This window comes from Haliotis rubra, unplaced genomic scaffold, assembly GCF_003918875.1.
Source record: "Haliotis rubra isolate DU_JTF1 unplaced genomic scaffold, ASM391887v1 Scf254, whole genome shotgun sequence".
In the NCBI taxonomy this organism is placed as follows: domain Eukaryota; kingdom Metazoa; phylum Mollusca; class Gastropoda; order Lepetellida; family Haliotidae; genus Haliotis; species Haliotis rubra.
Genome location: NW_025766603.1, coordinates 320,541 through 341,746, shown reverse-complemented (window position 1 = coordinate 341,746; position 21,206 = coordinate 320,541). Strand labels below are relative to the sequence as shown.

The window sequence follows — 21,206 nt, the reverse complement described above, 5'->3', positions numbered from 1 at the left end:
AAACTAAACTAATGTTTATAAACTAATGAGAGGCCCGGGAACCAGATGTCGCTGAAAATAGCGTTTTTGTCAGTATTCCAGGATGTCATCCTGCGGAAATATAAGCTAATAGTAACCATGTCATCAGAAACCCCTTAACGTATATACTGCAGGTCCAATATCTGTATTTTATGCGGATTTTTGTTTGTTGAGAGATTAGTGGCAGCGACCGGGAAAGAGAAAATCCAAAAGCCGTGTTGTAAGTCCCGCCGAACCCTAAATAGTAGCCGTTGACTGATTGGTTAAATCCGTTCGACCGTTACGCGTTTCATTGGACGGTCATAGGTCGCTCAAAGGTTAGCTGACGCGACCTTCTACTAGGGTTTGTTAGACTCAGTATAGCAGTACTAATACTGAGCCTAAGTTTGCTTAGACTGTTCTTCTGCCTCTTTGATAGTCTCTCCCCCCTGGAATGTTGCACCAGCATTGTCTCGACAAATTGCAGCATCTATCTGGAATCACTGAATTAGCTCACTGGCCTTTGTCACGAAAACATGCTAATAATCTTATCCCACTGGCCTCTGTCATGAAAACATGGGATTAAAAATGGGATTTTGTCCTATATTGTTATTTTGGTGTGGGATTTTGTCCAAAGAAATTTTGTTCTATGGGATTTTCTCTGGGTGGGATTTTGTCCGATTGGGATTTTGTCCGTCCCCCTAATTGACAGGCTTGACGTTTCATTGGCCGGGCTGATAGAGCAGTGTCACGTGTCTTGGTGACATCACTGACTATTGACTTTCCCGAGGTTGTATTACCTTAATGTGTGATCAGAACGTCTGTGTATGGTAAAGACTCGTAAAAATACCAGTTTTTGACTCATTATGATACCTCTTCTACGTCACCAAGATAAGACAAAGGAACATGTGTCAAAAGGTCAGGAGTAAATGACAAGATAACGCTATGTCGTATGACACATCACCGAGCCAGGACGTCTAGTTCCTTTGTCTATACTTCCCGTGGTTATGGATGTAAGTAGACCTTTTCCCTTCTCATCGGGGCTAATGTATCATCTGTTGTACAGATAACAAGGGCTGATGTTATTTGGGTTTAGGATGTAAGTATTGCACAGATAACAAGGGCTGATGTTATTTGGGTTACCGATGTGAGTATTGCACAGATGACATAGCTGATGTTCTTTGGGTTACCGATGTGAGTATTGCACAGATAACAAGGGCTGATGTTATTTGGGTTACGGATGTGAGTGTTGCACAGATAACAAGGGCTGATGTTTTGTGGGTTACGGATGTGAGTATTGCACAGATAACAAGGGGCGATGTTATTTGAGTAACCGATGTGAGTATTGCACAGATAGCAAGGGCTGATGTTATTTGGGTTACCGATGTTGTTGCACAGATAACAAGGGTTGATGTTATTTGGGTTACCACAGATAACAAGGGCTGATGTTATTAGGTTACCGATGTGAGTATTGCACAGATAACAAGGGCTGATGTTATTTGGGTTACGGATGTGAGTATTGCACAGATAACAAGGGCTGATGTTATTTGGGTTACGGATGTGAGTATTGCACAGATAACAAGGGCTGATGTTATTTGGGTTACCGATGTGAGTATTGCACAGATAATCAAGGGCTGATGTAACTTGATGTATCATTATTTGATGTTACGGATGATGTAACAAGGGGTTGATGTTATTTGGGTTACCGATGTGAGTATTGCACAGATAACAAGGGCTGATGTTATTTGGGTTACGGATGTGAGTATTGCACAGATAACAAGGGCTGATGTTATTTGGGTTACGGATGTGAGTATTGCACAGATAACAAGGGCTGATGTTATTTGGGTTACGGATGTGGATATTGCACAGATAACAAGGGCTGATGTTATTTGGGTTACGGATGTAAGTATTGCACAGATAACAAGGGCTGATGTTATTTGGGTTACGGATGTGATGTATATCATATACAGATAACAAGGGCTGATGTTATTTGGGTTACGGATGTGAGTATTGCACAGATAACAAGGGCTGATGTTATTTGGGTTACGGATGTGAGCATTGCAAACAAGGGCTGATGTTATCTTAATTACGGATGAGAACTGCACAGATAACAAGGGTTGATGTCGGCTGATGTTATTTGGGTTACGGATGTGAGTATTGCACAGATAACAAGGGCTGATGTACCGATGTTTTGGGTTACGGATGTGAGAATTGCACAGATAACAAGGGCTGATGTTATTTGGGTTACGGATGTGAGTATTGCACAGATAACAAGGGCTGATGTTATTTGGGTTACGGATGTGAGTATTGCACAGATAACAAGGGCTGATGTTATTTGGGTTACCGATGTAAGTATTGCACAGATAACAAGGGCTGATGTTATTTGGGTTACGGATGTGAGAATTGCACAGATAACAAGGGCTGATGTTATTTGGGTTACCGATGTGAGTATTGCACAGATAACAAGGGCTGATGTTATTTGGGTTACGGATGTGAGTATTACACAGATAACAAGGGCTGATGTTATTTGTTACCGGATGATGAAGCATTGCACAGATAACCATGGCTGATGTTATTTGTGTTACGGATGTGATTATTGCACAGATAACAAGGGCTGATGTTATTTGGTTACGGATGTGAGCATTGCACAGATAACAAGGGCTGATGTTATTTGGTTACTGGATGTGAAGAATTGCACAGATAACAAGGGCTGATGTTATTTGGGTTACGGATGTTATCTTGATATACTAGATATTGCACAGATAACAAGGGCTGATGTTATTTGGGTTACCGATGTGAGAATTGCAGAGATAACAAGGGCTGATGTTATTTGGGTTACGGATGTTTCCATAGATAACAAGGGCTGATGTTATTTGGGTTACCGATGTGAGAATTGCACAGATAACAAGGGCTGATGTTATTTGGGTTACGGATGTATCCATTGATAACAAGGGCTGATGTTATTTGGGTTACCGATGTGAGTATTGCACAGATAACAAGGGCTGATGTTATTTGGGTTACCGATGTAAGTATTGCACAGATAACAAGGGCTGATGTTATTTGGGTTACCGATGTAAGTATTGCACAGATAACAAGGGCTGATGTTATTTGGGTTACGGATGTGTGGATATTACACAGATAACAAGGGATGATGTAACTTGGGTTACGGATGTAAGTATTACACAGATAACAAGGGCTGATGTTATTTGTGTTACGGATGTGAGTATTACACAGATAACAAGGGCTGATGTAACTTGTGTTACGGATGTGAGTATTACACAGATAACAAGGGCTGATGTAACTTGTGTTACGGATGTGTGTATTACACAGATAACAAGGGCTGATGTAACCTGTGCTACGGATGTGAGTAATTGCATACAGGGCTGATGGGCTGGTTATATTAATGTGAGTACACAGATAATAAAGGGATGATATAACTTGTGTTACGGATGTGAATATTACACAGATAACAAGGGCTGATGTAACTTGTGTTACGGATGTGAGTATTACACAGATAACAAGGGCTGATGTAACTTGTGTTACGGATGTGAGGATATTACACAGATAACAAGGGATGATGTAACTTGTTACCAGATGTGCATTGCACAGATAACAAGGGCCGATGTAATTTGTGTTACGGATGTGAATATTACATAACAAGGGCCGATGTAACTTTTGTTACGGATGTGAGTATTACACCAGATAACAAGGGGATGATGTGTAACTTGTATTACGGATGTGGAGTATTACACAGATAACAAGGGCCGATGTAACTTATTTACCACGGATGTGAGTATTGCATAGATAACAAGGGCTGATGTATTTAATGTTACGGATGTTACGGATGAATAACTGTATGGATGGCCAGTAGTATTACACATGTGATAACAAGGGCCGATGTAACTTGTGTGGATATTACATAGATAACAAGGGCCGACGTAGCATTACGGATAGATAACAAGGGCCGATGTAACTTGTGTTATGGATGTGAGTATTACATAGATAACAAGGGCCGATGTAACTTGTGTTACGGATGTGAATATTACACAGATAACAAGGGATGATGTAACTTGTGTTACGGATGTGAATATTACACAGATAACAAGGGCCGATGTAACTTGTGTTACGGATGTGAGTATTACACAGATAACAAGGGCTGATGTAACTTGTGTTACGGATGTGAATATTACACAGATAACAAGGGCTGATGTATCTTGTGTTACGGATGTGAGTATTACACAGATAACAAGGGCCGATGTATCTTGTGTTACGGATGTGAATATTACACAGATAACAAGGGCCGATGTAACTTGTGTTACGGATGTGAATATTACACAGATAACAAGGGCTGATGTAACTTGTGTTACGGATGTGAGTATTACACAGATAACAAGGGCCGATGTAACTTGTGTCATGGATGTAAGTATTACACAGATAACAAGGGATGATGTAACTTGTGTTACGGATGTGAATATTACACAGATAACAAGGGCCGATGTATCTTGTGTTACGGATGTGAATGTTACACAGATAACAAGGGCTGATGTAGCTTGTGTTACGGATGTGAGTATTACACAGATAACAAGGGCCGATGTAGCTTGTGTTACGGATGTGAATATTACACAGATAACAAGGGCTGATATTCATGGTACATATGTGAACATTGCACTTGTGCTATGGTAACTGATATTATTATTGTTATCATTAAACACAAGTAAAACTTGATGTTACCTTGGTAACGGCATTACACATAGATAACACCTGGTAGCAATTTGGTTACTGATATATCCTACTCGTGTGTTTCACTGCATTTTTTGCTTGTTTGCCACGTTTTGAAGCATACTCCATGTTGTCAGACATTCACCGAGCTGAGGCTGTTCCAGTATCTCCCTTTATACCACATCATGTTCGGTTGCAGACACATCGGTGGCTTGTTTTGGCAATGTCTGCAGTGGGGCTTTGGACGTCCAGCAATGGGCAACCCGGAGGTAGGTTTTGAGTCGACATCTCAAGATATAAAATATTGTGTTTCTTGATTGACGCCACAATCAGCAATATTCTAGCTATATGACGGCGGTCTGTCAGTAGTCGTGTACTGTCTAGACAATCCAGTGATCAACAGCATGAGCATCGATCTACGCAATTGGGATACGATGACATGCATCGACCAAGTCAGCGAGTCTGACCACCTGATCCCGTTAGTCGCCTCTTACGATAAGCATGCGTTGCTGAAGATCAATTCTAACCCGGATCTTCACGGGTTCCATCAGGCTAAGTAAAATTATGCTCAGTTTTATTCGTTACACTGCTATACTGAGTCTAACAAACCCTAGTAGAAGGTCAGCTAACCTTTGAGCGACCTATGACCGTCCAGTCAAACGCGAGACGGCCGAACGGACCAGTTTACTTAGACTGGGGTTCCATGTAACTATGACGACTGGTCTAAGGCGTTTGTATATGGTTGTATAAATCTGAAATCAAAACAGTAATGAAGACTATCATGTGTTTTAGAACACAGAAATCAAATGAGTTCATGATGTTAAATAACATGTAGTTTGTACATACGATGATCTTTAATCTAAGCAAAACCTCAGTATAACGTAACTACTGTAGACTACGGTTATAACGATCTCGAAGGCACCAGACATTTTACTTCGGTATAACGGTAGTTCGATATACGCATTTCGACTAAAACATAGATCAAATGATCGGCACCAAAAGCACAGTTCGTTATATCCGTCAGTTCGTCATAAACGTGTTCGTTATAAACGTAGTTTGCTCTCTTTACTTTCATACCAAATGGGGCAATGAAACTGACATGGATCGAACTCACGCTAGGTCCTACTTAGAGGGTAGGACAAAATCCCACCAGGACAAAATCCCATAGGACAAAATCCCACCCAGACAAAAAATCTATCCCGACAAAATTCCACCCAGACAAAATCCCGCCCGGACAAAATCCCACCCGGACAAAATCCCACGCAGACAAAAATCATATCCGAAAAAATCCGGAAAAATCACACCCAGAGAAAATCCTAACCAGACAAAATCCTATCCGAAAAGAAAAATCCCATCCAGACAAAATCCTATCCGAAAAGAAAAATCCCATCCGGACAAAATCCTAACCAGACAAAATCCTATCCGAAAAGAAATATCCCACCCAGACAAAATCCTAACCAGACAAAATCCTATCCGAAAAGAAAAATCCCACCCAGACAAAATCCTATCCGAAAAGAAAAATCCCATCCAGACAAAATCCTAACCAGACAAAATCCTATCCGAAAAGAAAAATCCCACCCAGACAAAATCCTATCCGAAAAGAAAAATCCCATCCAGACAAAATCCTATCCGAAAAGAAAAATCCCATTAGGACAAAATCCTAACCAGACAAAAATCCTATCCAAAAAAGAAAAAATCCCACCCAGACAAACTCCTATCCGAAAAGAAAAATCCCATCCGGACAAAATCCTAACCAGACAAAAATCCTATCCGAAAAGAAAAATCCCACCAGGACAAAAATCCTATCCTAAAAAGAAAAATCCCACCCAGACAAAAAATCAAAAATCCCATCCAGACAAAAAATCCTAACCAGACAAAATCCCATCCGAAAAGAAAAATCCTATCCTCGACAAAAATCCTAACCAGACAAAATCCTATCCGACAAAATCCCACCCAGAGAAAATCCTTACAAAAAATCCCACCAGGACAAAATCCCATCAGGAGAAAATCTCCTATCGACAAAATCCCAGACAAAATCCCATAGGACCGGAAAAATCCCATGCAGACTAAATCCCACCAAGACAAAATCATATCCGAAAAATCCCACCCAAAAAATCCCATCCGAAAAGAAAAATCCCATCCGACACAAAATCCTAGACAGACAAAAATCCTATCCGAAAAGAAAAATCCCATCCAGACAAAATCCTATCTGAAAAGAAAAATCCCATCCGGACAAAATCCTAACCAGACAAAATCCTATCCGAAAAAAAACAATCACAGACAGAAAAATCCTAACCAGACAAAATCCTATCAAAATCCTATCCGAAAAAGAAAAATCCCACCCAGACAAAATCCCGCCCGCTCAAAATCCCACCAGAACAAAATCCCATCCGTACAAAATCCCCCGAGGACAAAATCCCACCCGGACAAAATCCCACAGGACAAAATTCCACCCGACAAAATCCCACCCGGACAAAATCCCACCCGGACAAAATTCTACTCAAACAAAATCCCATAGGACAAAATCGCACATGACAAAATGTCTGCACACTGGGTGACAAAATCCCAACAGTGTGAAAAATGACATACAATGTATTTTGAAATAGATGCTGTCATTTTTCCTCATAAATAAGCAGTATTCATCATAAGCACTAATAACATGATTCAACGCAGTCTCATAACATAATTCATCGTTCTGGTATATGTTCATGGTACATGTAATCATCTAAAGCATCATTCTAGAACATCATCATCTTTGTACATCTTAATTGATGTATGACTGGATGACAATGAGATGTAACAAGAACCGGATGCTCCATGGTCAACGATGTCTTCATGGACCCACGACAATATTTCTTGAACATTCCCACGTAATACTGCTCCTATTTGTAATCTTCTTAGTGTACAAAAATCCCTCTAATGCTATTTTAACTCCTTCCTTATTGCTCTTCAGTACTTCTAGTTTGGAACACTGATGAAGAGGGTCATCATCACAGACACATGTATACAATTTATCAATGGAGCGACCGCCTCCGTGGTGTAGTGGTTAGAGCGTCCGCCCGATCCCCGACCGCGTCATACCAAAAGACGTTAAAAAATGGTACTTGTTGGTCCCTGCCTGGCGCTCGGCATTAATGGGTACTGGTCGGCTTGGAGTCAGTATAATGTGTCTGAGTGGGGTATTCATGCTTCACTGCGGCATGGTATCTCAGTGAGCTAGCACTATAAAACCAGCTTCAGTCTGGGCTAGTACAAGCAGCCGCACATACACATACACACGCATGCACGTCGTCGTGTGAGTGAAATATTCTCAAGCACGACGTTAAACCCAATTTCACCTCACCTCACCTCTTAGTGTACAAAAATCCATCTGATGCTATTTTAACCCCTCCCTTATTGCTCTTCAGTACTTCCATTTTGGAACACTGATGAAAAGGGTCATCATCACAGACACATGTATACAATTTATCAATGGAGCGACTAGCCTCGGTTACGAAAACATGCTAATCGACTTATCTCACCGGCTTCTGTCATGACTGACTGACTGAGTTTGGTTTTACGCCGCTTTTACCAATATTCCAGCAATATCACGGCGGGGGACATCAGAAATGGGCTTCACACATTGTACCCATGTGGGGATTCGAACCCGAGTCTTCGGCGTAACGAGCCAACGCTTTAACCACTAGGCTACCCACCGCCCCGCTTCTGTCATGAAAACATGCTAATTAAATCTGGTGAAAAGGGAAGCAATAACATATAAAAATGGAATTTTGTCCTATGTTGATCATGTTGGTGTGGAATTTTGTCCAAAGAAATCCTATGGGATTTTGTCGGGGGGATGGGGGGGGGGATTTGTCCGTCCCCCCATACTTAGAACTTAGATTTAATGGCTATTGTGGTCCTTCATTTGTTGCCATTGTGTTGTATTATATATTTAACCTAACTACCTCCCGAAAATAGCGCTTCAGTGCCTCGACTGTGATGATGTTGTTAATCCAAGTATGTGTAGCCGCTCAACTGTTTGCCAGCTAACCGAGGTAAGTTGTACAGAGTTTAAGTGTAGTGAGTGAGTAAGTTCAGTTTTACGCCGCACTCAGCGATATTCCAGCTATATCTGTAAATAATCGAGTCTGGACCAGACAATCCAGTGATCAACAACATGAGCATCGATCTGCGCAATTGGGAACCGATGACATGTGTCAACCAAGTCAGCGAGCTTGACCACCCGATCCCGTTAGTCGCCTCTTACGACAAGCATGGGTTACTGACGATCAATATTCTAACCCTGACCTTCACGGGTGTTTTAAGTGTAACGTGTGTATGCTAAGAACGGTACCGCCGAAATTGGGATTATTTATACAACACTGGGAAATATACTCTGATGTTAATAGTTCATAACATGCGTGAGTGAGTGAGTGAGTGAGAGAGTTTTTACGCCGCTTTTAGCAATACTCCAGCAATGTCACGGCGGGGGACACCAGAAATGAGCTTCACACATTGTACCCCATGTGGGGAATCGAACCCGGGTCTTCGGCGTGACGAGCTAACGCTTTAACCACAAACCTATCCTACCGCCCCTTTCATAACATGAAGGCTATTGAAGTTAATTCAAAGGATCTGTCCAACATTAAGACGGGCGGTGGGGTAGTCCAGTGGGTAAAGCGTTGGCTCGTCACGCCGAAGACCCTGGTTCGATTCCCCACATGGGTACAATGTGTGAAGCCAATTTCTGGTGTCCCTCGCCGTGATATTATATCAAAAGCGACATAAAACCATACTCATTCACTCAGTTAACCTCAAATCATAGAGAAAGATATACATATTAATGTCCCAAGTGCCCGGCTAAAACAATTACGTCAAACATAAATTACTCTATAAAACAACCCATACTATTTTTATTGGAAAGGTTCTTTCATACTGTTTGTAAGATGAAGTTTTGGAGAATGCAGTATTTGATGGTGGTACCTTTCAACAATGTTTCTATTTGTTTGTTAGTTGGTTAACGGGGCGGTGGGGTAGCCTAGTGGGTAAAGCGTTCGCTTGTCACGCCGAAGACCCGGATTCGATTCCCTACATGGGTAAAATGTGTGAAGCCCATTTCTGGTGTCCCCCGCCGTGATATTGCTGGAATATTGCTAAAAGCCGCGTAAAACCCAACACCCTCACTCACTAGTTGTTTAACTCCGCACATAGCAAAATTACAGCTATACTACTCACACTTTGATAAGGATCACAAAAAATCACAACTTTACCTAAACGTAGATATATAGTTTGAAATTGTATGCATTTAAAACTGGATTAATAATAATATGATAACCCCTCTTTAGGCAGACAGCCACTTTATTCTAACCTTAAGCACTTAATACATGAGTAACCATAAAAATGGTTTAAATGGCACCAATCAACAATTTTGCAAATCATGGAACGAGTCATTGTCAAGTACACAACACGTGTCAATAGCAGGTATGGGATCCACAAGATGCAGTGACATACTGAAACCTAGGATCCATGCTTACAATAAGCTTAGATATTTAAACCAAATTTGACCCCACATCATAGTTTTCTGTTGAATCCATGATTTGATCCTTAGCAAAGTGTGAATAGTATATATGGCGGCGGTCTGTAAATAACCGAGTCTGGGCCAGACAATCCCGTGATCGATCTGCGCAATTGGGATACGATGACATGTGTCAACAAAGTCAGCGAGCCTGACCACCAGATCCCGTTAGTCGCCTCCTACGACAAGCATGGGTTTCTGATGGACGATTCTAACCCGGATCTTAACGGGTCAACAATGTTTTTAGTTTTCTTTACTATATTCAAAGAGAGGTCACAACACATGAGTTCACTTTTCTTTTAGGCTTTGTGCAGAAATTAACTTAACATGTACAATGTTTTCTAACATGGTGTGTTTCCATTCCACAGCTGTGCTTCACATACAAGTACAGGCACTCTAACATCACCAGATACAGGATGGGGTGCCAGGATAGCCTGGTAATCAGTCTATGGAAGTGTCAGGAGGATGTGATGTGGAGCTCAGGGGTTAACCTATACATATTATGTTAATCACGATACACATTCAAAAGGATACAACGTAATGTGATTGCTTAATACTCTACACATTAACCCATACATCCTCGATAATCTCCAGGGTATACGTTCCGATAAATCTCCACTATACCCTGGATGCATCTACGGCTCGAGCCGATGATTTTATTACCTCCTTTGGTTGGCTTGTTATCCAAATCAGGTGTCTACGCTGGGAAGTTGAGCGTACCAATCACAATTCACTTTCGCTTTCTAAATTATCTAACCTATTAAACTTGGCAACACAATAATATATTGTTGCAGAGGTACTCTAATAGAGGTAGAAGGAGTTCTTGCATATATATTTTTAAGGTTTCAGACCTGTCAATTTGTCTGTATGTTTTCCCCCCCCAAATCTGAGTCGCACTGCGAACAAACATTCACGGGTGCGACCGCTATCTTTGTTGACACTGGCAAGCTCGGTTGTAACGGCGGTTTATCTGATTGGCTACTGTGAGAATGCGGAGCCAGCAAAGGGAGGTAATAAAATAATGGAGCCGTAGATGCATCCAGGGTATAGTGGAGATTTATCGGAACGTATATCCTGGGGATTATCGAGGATGCAACCCAGTGGGCGTTCATACAACCTGCATTCTATAACTGTCACAAAACAGCATAGTATTCACAACGTATACACAAGCAGGGGTCCGGACAACCCCCATCAATACGTGTTACGGGTCTTTGCTCGTAATATGAGGTCCTGACAATTAATGTTGTCGTGTCGTGGCGTGTAGTGTGGTGTCGTTGAGCGTAGTGTAGTGCAGTCTGTCTCACAGTTCCCGAACCACATTATTTTCGCTACTGCCTTCAATGCTAAAGCCTTAAAGCTAAAGCCCAAGTCTAGATTTCCTCAGGTTGAGAACCTCGGGTCTCCCTGGGGCGCCTTTTTCAAATTAAATGGTTTTTTCTGTTACCATCCAAATCATATATATACTCAGTAACAAAAGTTTAGCGACACCCAAATATTGGCAACTGTAAACTCCAGAAATGTTAGTATGAAGTCAATAATGTCTGGGAAGAACTGGCATGTCACATCGCACAAACACACCAAATTGGGCTGTACAAAACGCTCGTGCATCCTGTGGGTTAACACTGCACGTGATTTAACGGAATATGGGTCCCACTTTAACTCAATCGTTAAAATCAGTATGAAAATAATTGCACACATCAGAACTGCTTACAGTCAGATAAAAAAACAACAACACCACATCACAAGGTTGTAACACAATGGGGCGTCACAGGGGAATGCCAGAAAATGCCATTGGAATGCTGAGAGCCGGGATGAGCTTACAACAGGTTGTCAGACATTTTCAGGTCCACCGTTGTACCATTACACGTCTCCAGTCACGCCAGGCACAAACTGGAACGGTGAAAGACCACCCACGCAGTGGCAGACGCCACGTGAAGATTGTTATCTTGTGACGTCATCACGTCGCAACAGATTTGCCAGTGCACCAGATCCTGCTCAAAGTCTTCGGCGGACTACAGGAACACGAGTGCATTCGCAGCTCGTCCGTAATCGTCTCCGTTCTGCTGGGCTCCGTGCCCGTCGTCTCCTCAAGGCTATACCGTTAACGCCACGTCATTTTCAAGAACGGTTAACATGGACGCGTGCCCATCAAAGATGGCGCCTTACTCAGTGGAAGGAAGTCCTTTTTAGTGACGAATTCGCGTTTCTGTCTGCAGTTTAGACTAACAACTAGCTATAGTCTCTGAAATGAAGATATTTTACAGAAAAAAAGCTTTTCGTGAAAAAATTAAATGTAATGAAAAGGAGCCCTGCGACTAGCTGTGGAAATCTAGAGTTGCCACATTTTTAGACTTGCGTGGGATTTCTTGGATGTATTTGGTTCAGGGTCTGTATGACATGCTATCTGCAGTTTAGAGATGGCAGAAATCGTGTATGGCGACGTCGAGGAGAACGTTTTCAACCTGGCAACGTCATGGAGCGTGACCGTTACGGGTGTCACGGAGGTGTCATGGTTTGGGGAGGGATCCTCTGGGACGGCAACACTGATCTGATTGTGATAAAACGGCACCCTGACAGCTCAGCCATATTGCCATCTGGTGATAACGCCGGTGGTCATACCCTTCCTTAGGCAACGTCCCGGACACTTTCCAACAGGACAATGCACGTCCACATACAGCTGGCCTGACTCAAAATCTGCTGCAGCACAACAACATTCACGTCTTAGCATGGCCAGCAAGGTCACCAGACCAAACGAACATGCCTGGGACATTCTCGGGAGAAGCTTGCGGAAGAACCATTCTAACATCCAGAATGGCAATGCCCTTCAGCTGGAATGGGGAGACATCACCCTTCATCAGGTTCGGCAGCTCGTCATAAGCTTGAGAAAAGGTTGTGTGGCGGTACAGCAAGCTGAGGGCCGACACACTCGATACTGACCTCTTCTTGTGTCGTTTTCACTGCGCTTTTATTGATTTCAAAATAGCCTTTGATCTGGTAGATAGGGACAAACTGCTTTACTCGCTTTTAATACATGTATGTCATGGTAAAATATATAACGTACTGGCTAATATGTATATGTCAGTCAAAGCATGTGTGAAGGTTGACAACGGGAAAACTGACTCCTTCCTGACAAGTTCTGGAGTGCGCGAAGGATGTATGCTTTTATTTACTGTTTTCATCAATGAATTAGCCACTGAAATCTACCAGACCTGCAAACACGGAGTCTTTGTTTCTCAGGACATCGAGGATATTAAGATGCTGTTATTTGCTGATGACGTCAACATGTTTTCTTACACGGTTATAGGTTTGCAACAACAACTAGACGTATTATACCAGTACTGCAAGTCTTGGGGACTCTGTGTCAATATGGATAAAACAAGAATAATCGTTTTTCGTAATGGTGGAATTATACGCAAGAAGGAGGAGTGGTTCTATGCGGGTGAACAATTGAAGTGTACAACATACTACAAGTATCTTGGTCTACTATTCTCATCTAGGCTAAAATGGTCAGCTGCATGTAGCAATCTCGCATCACAGGCATCGAAAGCATTAAGGCCAGTATACCAGCTATTTAAACGTAACCAAGCAATGACGTTCTCTACAGCAATGACTATCTTCGACTGCAAGATTTTACCAATCCTTCTTTATGGCTCCGAGATATGGGGAACATTATACAATGAAACAATTGAAAAGGTCCATACCTCTTTCCTTAAACGATTTATATCTGTTGGGAAATTTGCATCAAACAAAGCAATATTGGGTGAAACAGGTCGCTGCAGTGTGTTTGTGTATACCAGAATGAGAGTAATCAAATACTGGTTGAAACTACTACGAATAGACTCCTCTAGATATCCAAGGCAGAGCTATCTTCTTCTCAAATCTTTAGACGATAATGGAAGACATAACTGGGTGTCAGAGGTTAGATCTCTGCTCTTTTCAACAGGTTTCGCATGGACTTGGTTCTCACAACAAGTTGGTGACGAGAAGTTATTTATCAGCACTTTCAAACAAAGGTTACAGGATATCTTTATCCAGGATTGGCATTTGTCTATTTCTACCTCAAGTTATCTGTCATTATACTCTGGATATAAAACTGATTTTAACACAGAAACATATATTACTTGTCCTCCAAGACAAGTCTTTGGTACGTGCATTCTGTAAATTCAGAATAGCATTGAACAATCTGAAGGTAAATGCATACAGGAAGGAGAAACAACAGTACGACTATACCATCTGCTGTGAACATTGCATGGATCTCAACATCGAAGATGAAGTTCACATACTATTTTCCTGTCCAAAATATTCTGCACTTCGAATGAAATATTTACCTTGGTTAACTTCTGTTGTGCCAAACAAATGTAACTTCATCAAACTTATTTCTTCACAAAATCCTCAAACAATCAAATTACTATCATTATATTTGAAGCATGTATTTAATGCACGCCGTTCTTAATTATAAGTTTTGTTTATCCACGTGACAAAATATAATATTCTGCTGTAATTGTACCTTAGGTCATAAGGCCTGTAGTATTGAATAAACTAGTCTGAGTCTGAGTCTGAGTCTTCTTGTTTGTGTGTGTGAATTTCACTGACCCATCTCTCACTTTGTAGTGCCTTTGCTTTCCATTTTGTAATGACGTCACAACTGTTTGTTTCAGTTTTGTAATCGAAAATGTTCAAAGTAAAGTTTCAAACGATGCAGTGATTCTTATCCTCATTTCTTTCTGTTTATTGGACTGTTTCATTGGGTGTTGCAAAACTTTGTTACTGAGTATATAAGCGTTAGTCTAGTGAGTGAGTGAGTGAGTTATTATTTAACGTCACATCGGCAATATTGCAGCCATATCGTGACGAGGACATTTGACATGGAAATAGAATATATATAGATATTCTAAGTGTAGTGGTATGTAGTGTAGTGCATGGTATGGCGATTTTCCTCTTACACAGAAAAAACAAACTTGACAAGATTGTAAACATATCCAGCAAACTTTGCGGCTTCAATTTCGACCCTCTATCATTTAAGTATGAGTCAAAAGTTAAAAAGAAAGCGCTGGCCATTCAATCGGACCATCACACTTTTTAAAGGAATGTTATGAATTTCTGCCTTCTGGTCGCCGCTTCAAAATCATGCATTACAAAACTTCAAAGTCATTTGTCCCATACAGCATAGAACTTCTTAGTCTTCCTCCAAAATTGTAATAGTGAAATCAATGATGTGGCACGAGTGATTATTATATTATGTACTTTGGTTATGATTCACCATTATATTGTGATTAGCTTGACATTGTGAACATAGCTGTATGGTCCCAGGAGTTCAGATTGATTATACGATGTTCTGTTTGAGATTGCCATCCAATGATCGAGGGAAAAACAAAGCGTCTTTAAGCAGCTGAGCTAGATATTGGCGTTGTACAAATATTAGCATATAGCATAATAATAATAATTATGTATACTTTAAATTATTTGTTGTTATATGCATTGTATTGGCTCTTTGAATGCAAGAGGGGCGGTGGGTAGTCTAGTGGTTAAAGCGTTGGCTCGTCACGCCGAAGACCCGGGTTCGAATCCCCACATGGGTACAATGAGTGAAGCCCATTTCTGGTGTCCCCCGCCGTGATATTGCTGGAATATTGCTAAAAGCGGCGTAAAACCAAACTCAGTCAGTCAGTCTTTGAATGCAAGACAAATTTCCCTTGCGCGACAATATCTTAAAAGATACAGCAAGCGGTCGGGACAAACAGAACCAGTTGGTTATAAACGTACTCGTGATAAACGTAGTTCACTGTTTAATATGTTCAATATTGTCGCTTGTCTCCAGGTATGCGATGTGGTACCAGTCCGACCAGATATCGTTGGTAGAAGGCGGACAGCCGCACATCTCTGGAAACGGAACAACATGAAAGTAGAAAGTATTTGTTTCGATTGTTGCCATAGCAACAACTGCAATCGGGTTATGTGTCAGAGGCAGGGTGTGACACAAACATCAGCATCCACAACGACATCTACTGCGACTACGACACCTTCTTCCACTGTGACATCTACACCCACGACACCCTCCACGCCGCCACGCCACGCCCACGCCGCCCGCTTCCACATCAACTTTAACCCCATCTCGCCCCCCGACGACTTCTACATCAAATACAGGTAATGTATCCACAAAATATAGAGCTAATATGCATTACCATGTATATAATTTGAATTACCCGATTCCGTGAAGATCTGGGTTAGAATTGATCTTCAGCAACAAATGTTTGTCGTAAGAGGCGACTAACAGGATCGGTTGGCCAGGCTTGCTGACTCGATCGGTTGACACATGTCACTGTATGTATCCCAATTGTGTAGATCGATACTCATGATGTTGATCACTGGATTGTGTGGACCAGATTTGAATATTTATAGACCCCCACCAAAAAGCTGGAATATTACTGAGAAAAATAAATAACAAACAAACATCGAATTACCTGAATACAGAATGACTTTTTGAAAGTGGAGAAATATGATAAAAGCATGGTGTATTCATACTGAAGTCATCAGTATTGATTCTACCGAGTGTAAGACATTTCCCCATCAGGACAATTCCCCACTAGGACAATTCCCCACATGACATTTCCCCATCAGGACAATTCCCCACATGACATTTCCCCATCTTGACATTTCCCCACTCCTGTTTTGTAACCAGTAGGACAATTCCCTACACCCATCACAAATAATGAACAAACACAAGCTGAGATTGTATATATTTTGTATTAATATAGGGACTGGACGTGTTTTTCACAGCTCGGCTGCAGTGATCTAAATGCGGATAAAATCAACAGATACATATCAACTAATGCTGAATGCGCTTGTGGATACCACAATGAAAATGTTATTCATTATCTCTTTACATGTAAATTATATACTGCCATCAGAAATAATGCATACTTTTATGTAAGTGGTCACAGCCTCCAAACTGTGTTATACGGAACACCGCCAACTACCAACAAAGAAAATAAGGAGATTATAGAGTCTCTCCACCAGGAGATTATAGAGTCTCTCCACCAATTCATTTGCAAGACTAAACGTTTCGATAAAACGGTCTAAAGGAAATAACAAATAACAATTATCTTAACAAAAAGTATTGAAACGTAACTGCGAGCGCGTTGTTAATTACAATTCTCAATGCACATACGTTGTTCCGATTTTAGATTTTCATTTTGTCTATTTCATTCTGTCTTTTGTCTAGTTCTTGAGTGTTCAGTTTGTGTTATATTTGTACTGGTGAGGTATTCACAAAAGCAAAGCTTTGCTTGTTTACCAAACCAGATTCTTTCAAGAATAAAAATATGTTTAAACCAAACCTTATGTATTGTCAACAAAATATAATGTCAACTGAAGTCATCAGAGTGTATTCAACCTTGTGGATTGTCAACATTGTATAATAGCAACACAAATCATTAGACTCGATTCTACCTTGTGTATTGTCAACATTTTATAATAGCAACACAAATCATTAGACTCGATTCTACCTTGTGGATTGTCAACAATTTATAATAGCAACACAAATCATTAGACTCGATTCTACCCTTGTGGATTGTCAACAATGTGTAATGGCAGTTGAAGGCATTAGAGTTGAATCTACAATATACAATTAAAGTTATTCAGCTGATTTTTCCTTGTTGCAGTTTGTCCATCAGATTATGTCGGGTATATTGTCAACAATGTGTAATGGCAACTGAAGGCATTAGAGTTGAATGTACAATATATAATTGAAGTTATTCAGCTGATTTTTCCTTGTTGCAGTTTGTCCATCAGATTATGTCGGGTATATTGTCAACAATGTGTAATGGCAACTGAAGGCATTAGAGTTGAATGTACAATATATAATTGAAGTTATTCAGCTGATTTTTCCTTGTTGCAGTTTGTCCGTCAGATTATGTTGGCTTTGCGGGCAGCTGCTACAGGATCGTCTACAAGTCGTTGCAGTGGGAAAGGGCCAAGACGACATGTTCTCAGATGGGTTCACATCTCGTGTCAGTGAACAGCAAGCAGGAACAGCAGTTTCTGGCTAACCTCCTGAACACAGCAGGTTAAACAAGTTAAAGATATCCATTTAATTATTGGTCAAAATATTTCAACAAGGTCAAAGAGCACATAGCACATATTTTGAGCACATTCACATAATTGTTTGTCAATATTTTAAGAAGGTCAAGGAGCACATAGCACATATTTTGAGCGGGAGCAGGACAAAAGCCACCCGGACAAAAGCCACCCGGACAAATGCCACCTAGGACAAGAGCCACCCAGTTATTTTACCATTACTTAGAGGACAATTACCACCCTTCTTGACTTGGCATTTGTCCTAGACCCATATTTTGAGCACATTCACTTCATTCATTGCATATTTATTTATTCATACATTATTTTACATTTATTCATTTGTCATTTATGTTATTTGATCATAGCATAGTCCCTGTTCAGCCAGTTAACATCGAAGGGGATTAAGTGTTTATCAAAGATCAGGAGAACCAAGCTAAAGATGAGTAGAGGAAATTTAGTCCGTTTTTTGTCAGTTCTATGCCAGTTTACATAGCTAAAACAATCTTCTCCAACTCTCCTGCAATTGTTAACAAAGCTGTTCTATCAAAACATGATAACAAGGATTAAAGAACCGTTAATCTAAAGCTAAAGATGAGTAGGGGGGATTTTGTCCGTTTTAATGTTAAGGAAGGGGGGGATTATGTCCGGAGTGGATTTTTTTTTGGGGGGGATTTGTCCGGGGGGATTTTGTCCTGGATTCATACTGCTGACAGACCTTGAAACGTGAACATGGTAAGCCGGGATTCGAACCCATGATCTTAGCTTTCTGGATGGTGTGCGGACATAAACCCCTGTGGACGAAAGCCCCCAAGGACAAAAAAAATTAGAACAAATAAACCCATCATGTAGGACAAAAAACCCAAATAATAAAGACTGTTTATTATTCAAATATTTTATTTAGCCAATATCACATATAATGTGTACTGTCAACACAACCTGATGCTATGTCTCACACCGATAGAAAGTCTATGGAGATGTTAGCATCTCTTCGATCTGAACATGGGGAATGTATGACTTTCTAGTGCTCTTCTTGGTATCCATATAACCTTCATAGCTTCACTTGACACCACCCTTATTATTCTACAATATGCCATGCTGGGATGCTACTGCCTGCTTAGTTTATGGAGCATATATTTATAGTGAGTTGAAATACTTAATAATGTGTACATATATAAATACTAAGTTGATTAATTAAACTTTTCATACACTATTACTGACTCATTCAAAACATGTCACTTAAGTCAATCACTCCATACTTAAAACATGTTTGGGGGATTTGTCTAAAGGTCCTCATTTATTTTTTATTGTCCTTATGGGTTTTTGTCCTATAATCTTCTGGATAGTGTTCCCCCACTAGTTCAGGCACTTTTTCAATTTTAGTTCAATAAGATTTTGCTTGACATATTTTAAACTAAAAACTGCAGAATCATCAGTAGTTACTTGTGTATGTTCACATTAGCTATGTTACTTGTGTATGTTCCCGGAGCGATGGGGTAGCCTAGTGGTTAAAGCGTTGGCTCGTCACGCCGAAGACCGGGTTCGCATCCCCACATGGGTACAATGTGTGAAGCCCATTTCTGGTGTTCCCGCGCCGTGATGTTGCTGGAATATTGCTAAAAGCGGCGTAAAACCAAACTCAGTCAGTCAGTCAGTGTATGTTCCGGCTATTACAGTTTCCCAGACTCTCACATTTGTTTTTGATTCGGATTAGAATTGGTACTCAGTAACCCATGCTTGTAGTAAAAGGCGACTAACGGAATCGGGTGGTCAGACTCGCTGACTTGGTTGACACATGTCATCGTATCCCAATTGCATAGATCAATGCTCATGCTGTTGATCACTGGATTGTGTTATCCAGACTCAATTTACAGACCGTGTCATGTAGCTGGAATATTGTTTAGTGCGGTGTTAAACAACCAACAGACAATCCCAGTTTGACATAATCGAAGACATATTGATGTCATTCCAGGATTTCCTGCAAAAGCTGTGTGGATAGGCGGCTATCGTCATCCCTTCTGGCGCCGATGGACGTGGGTAGATGGGTCCGCTTTTCAGTATCAGTCTTGGATTTCATCCTTTCCTTTGGATGAACAACATCGGACAAGCATCTCCATGGTCAACCTATCCGGCTCCTCGGCGTCGAACGGGTGGCTGTGTCGGAACGAGACACCTGATTGGTACTTTGCCTTTATTTGCGAGATGAAGTCTTCCGATTCTTAAATTACAAAATGACAATATAGATACTGTTCTTTGAAATATGCTTGTGTTTTGTTTAGTTCGTATACAACGAAATCTTGTTATGTTTTTTGTCGACATTTAAAAGTTTTACCTGTTACTTCTACTGAGAAAATAAGAGTAATTATGAAAGTTTCATGAAATTCATCAAATTTTGATAAAATAATTGAAAGAATTGATAAATACATTGGAATTTCGAAAAATGCAAATAATTGATAAGAGAAATTGTGATAAACAGTAGAGTTATGCTACCAAAGGGGGACAATTAGTCTCCCTGCTCATCTCAAATGCAGGATACTGAGTGGCAGAGCCCCCATACACAACTAAGACACACCCCCCAAAAAAAACCCAAAAACCCCAAAAACCTAATAAAAGAAAATACACCCCAAAAACAAACATAATCAAAACAACATACAAAAATAAAATCTTACCCCCCCAAAAAAAAAGAAAGAAAGAAAAGAAACCCCAACATACATTAAAAAAGAAGAAGGAAGGATCCATCAAATAACCCCAAAACAAACCCAAACCCCAAAACAAACCAAAAACACCCCCCAAAACTCCTGAACTATAACAAAAAGCCCGCCAAGAAATCCACCCAAAAATCAGCCCAACAAAGGTTGTG

At 40.7% G+C, this 21,206-nt stretch overlaps 1 protein-coding gene across 1 annotated transcript; it reads left to right on the top strand.

Annotated features, from left to right (window-relative positions):
• Positions 1-869: 869 nt before the first annotated feature.
• Positions 870-20,605, top strand: LOC124279654. Its single transcript, XM_046715490.1, has 7 exons — positions 870-1,010; positions 4,916-4,985; positions 8,677-8,753; positions 10,642-10,710; positions 16,092-16,417; positions 18,171-18,338; positions 20,319-20,605. The coding sequence occupies exons 1-6, from the start codon at positions 1,005-1,007 to the stop codon at positions 18,319-18,321; spliced, it is 699 nt and encodes a 232-aa protein (XP_046571446.1). The 5' UTR covers positions 870-1,004; the 3' UTR covers positions 18,322-18,338; positions 20,319-20,605.
• The last annotated feature ends 601 nt before the right edge of the window (positions 20,606-21,206 follow it).